This window comes from Cucumis sativus, chromosome 1 (assembly GCF_000004075.3).
Source record: "Cucumis sativus cultivar 9930 chromosome 1, Cucumber_9930_V3, whole genome shotgun sequence".
NCBI classification, from domain to species: Eukaryota; Viridiplantae; Streptophyta; class Magnoliopsida; order Cucurbitales; family Cucurbitaceae; genus Cucumis; species Cucumis sativus.
The window spans coordinates 21,817,625-21,820,564 of NC_026655.2; the positions used below are offsets into that span (position 1 = coordinate 21,817,625).

The 2,940-nt window shown below is 35.1% G+C and overlaps 1 protein-coding gene across 2 annotated transcripts; it reads left to right on the forward strand.

Annotated features, from left to right (window-relative positions):
• Window positions 1-334: 334 nt before the first annotated feature.
• On the forward strand, window positions 335-2,451 carry LOC116403740 (metal tolerance protein B-like). Of its 2 annotated transcripts, none has more exons than XM_031885274.1 (2): window positions 335-837; window positions 918-2,451. In XM_031885274.1, the coding sequence occupies exon 2, from the start codon at window positions 960-962 to the stop codon at window positions 2,115-2,117; it is 1,158 nt and encodes a 385-aa protein (XP_031741134.1). In that variant the 5' UTR covers window positions 335-837; window positions 918-959; the 3' UTR covers window positions 2,118-2,451. The 2 variants fall into 2 exon arrangements, with proteins under 2 accessions (XP_031741134.1, XP_031741135.1); XM_031885275.1 differs by having other exon boundaries at window positions 335-576.
• Window positions 2,452-2,940: the final 489 nt, after the last annotated feature.

Sequence of the window (2,940 nt, forward strand, 5' to 3'; positions counted from 1 at the left end):
GGAAATTAAACTCATAATTTACTAAAATATATCATTTTCAATAGAAACTTAATCCCACTAACCGCCCCATGACATTAAATTTATTCTTATTCTTTATGGACCCAAAACGACGTGCAAATATCGTCAACTCCCTAATATTTTATGTCGTTTTGGCGTTGACGAAGGTTGAACGATACGTCGTTTTCCTTACCAATATTTCAATATCATGAAAAAGAAACTAAACGACAGGTCGTCAAAGTCACGCACCAATAATTGGAATGTAGGATTCATAATCGCTTGGAAAGTGCGTGAGAAAGGATTCCCTTTTCAGTAGTTGGCCGGCAACGAAACGCAACGATCAAAACAATTCAATTCTTTTATTACTATTCTTATAAATTTTTTTTTTTTTTTCTTTTTTTTTTTCTGTTTAGCCCTTCAGATCAACAACGAATCCTTCAAGGCAACAAAGATAAGGAAAAAAGTTCCCCATTTCCTACCATATTTGTAAATTCTTTCAAATTTTATCCCTTTTCGATCGCATTAAAACCCTTTCGTTTCGTTTCGTTTACCCTTTTTAGGAATTTGATCCTTTATTAGGTAATGAATTGTTTTGCTATATAGTTCTGTAACTTTCCTTTTTTATGAATTCGTCTGTTTCCTTTTCTCAGTGGCTCGCGCTTATTTTGTACAAATTGATATCCTGGACCTCTTTCTTATTGTTGATTATACGATTGAATTGTGCATTCTATCGATTCCTTGTTCATTTGTTCGTTTTGGGTGCTGATCGACCCAGAGTAGCGATTGTTGCATATTTTCCTGGAGGGGCTTGGTTTTTGAATCTTTGAGCATTTTTTAATTGTTAGTTCGTGTTTGTTTTTTCTTCTTGAGATATTCTTATGTAGGTTAATGAAGCTTACTTTTGATTCTTCTTTTTGCAGGTTTTTTCGTATTGATTTATATATATTGGATAGGTCAAGGAAATGGGGGAGGAGGAAGTGCTTATTTTGAAAACAGAACACTCGGATGAAATTAACATCCCAATAGTTGCTAAGAAGATGAATGATGTTATTCCCACTTCCACTTCCTCAGAAGTTAAATGTTGCAGTTCTGGCTGTGCTTTTTCCAGACTAGAACATAGTAATTTGGAGTCATTAAAACGTTCTAAATCAGCTATGAAGCTTGGTGGATTGATATTGTTTTATACTATAGCTATAGTAGTTGAGATTATTGGTGGTTTGAGAGCTAACAGTCTTTCGGTAATGACAGATGCAGCTCACTTGCTTAGTGATGTTGCTGGTTTCTCTGTTTCCCTCTTTGCAGTTTGGGTTTCGGGTTGGGAGGCGACACCGCAACACTCGTTCGGGTATAACCGTCTTGAAGTTTTAGGTGCCCTTGTGTCTGTACAACTTATATGGCTGATTTCTGGGATATTAATCTACGAGGCGATTGACCGGATTCTTGCACCAAAGACTAAGGTGGATGGTTTCCTTATGTTTGCCGTTGCAGCTTTTGGATTCCTTCTTAACTTGTTTATGGTTATTTGGCTTGGCCATAGCCACCACCACCACTCTCATTCATCTCATTGTTGCCATCATGATCATCACTCTCATTCTCATCAGAATCACTTGGAGCATGAGGAGGAGGAGGTTTACACATTAACCAAACAAGAAGGTGCTTCTTTGGGATCAAAGGACAATAGTTCAACGTTGAACATAAATCTCCAAGGCGCTTATCTTCATGTCATTACTGATATGATTCAATCTATTGGTGTGATGATTGCTGGATTGGTTCTTTGGTTTAAACCCGAGTGGATCGTCGTAGATTTAATCTGCACTCTTGTATTTTCTGTTCTTGCTTTAGCTACTACTTTCTCTATGCTTAGACATACAGCTGTTATATTAATGGAAGGAACACCTAGGGAGGTCCATATTGAGAGCTTAGAAAATGACATCAAGAACATGAAAGGAGTTTATGATTTGCATGACTTGCACATTTGGTCCATAACGGTTGGAAAAGTCGTGTTGTCATGCCACGTTGTTGCTGAAGCCGGAGTTTGTTCTAGGGAGCTAATTTTGAAGATTAAAAGCCATTGTGAAAAGAGATACAATATAGTCCATACCACCATACAAGTTGAGTAAGGAGAAATGGGGAAACAAGAGCAAAAGAAAGGGAATGTAACAAAGTGTACTTGTTGCCTTGGTATAATTGAGTTATCATTCAGGTGACACAACATCTACTCTTCTTCCAATTCAAGAGTTCAACAATATGCCATGTGAGGAGCTTTAACTTTTTATCTTTTGGCCGGGAGTAGATTATTCGTGTTCGTAACATCTTGTTACTTCTTGAGCATTAGAAAAGCTGACAGTTTGTACCAAGAGTTTTATACACAATGGACATTCATTTTATTTGTTCATTGTTCTTGAAGTTCCAATCACCAATAATTGTTCTATCAATGAATTCTCTGATCTCACATCTCCACAAATTTCTCAAGTTTGATAAAATTTCACAATGGGCTTATGATCTGATAAATGTGTCTCTGAAATATTGAGATTATCATTCAATTTCTATTTGGATTTTAGTTTGTTTGATTTATAAGTAGACCATAAACGTTTGAATTTGGTTTCAAAATTGTCTCTAGTAAAGTCGATGTTAGATGATAGATAACACGTGTTATATCAAAGTTTTAAATCGTTTTGAATTATATATACTTGAAATAGGAACTTTTTAAATAGTGAGGTAAACTTTTTTAAAACTCTCTTTAGAATATGTTTCTTTTAAAAATCAATTCGAACAAGTCCTCGACAATTATGATTGCATGTTATGTTTTTCCTTTTCCTTTCAATCACAAGAAAGAATATATTATTTTTCTTTTTGATTTATTACTGTCATTTAGGAATCAAAAGTGGAATAAAATCTCTGTGTTGATATTATCTCTTTTTTATGCATTCCAAAAGTGTAGAA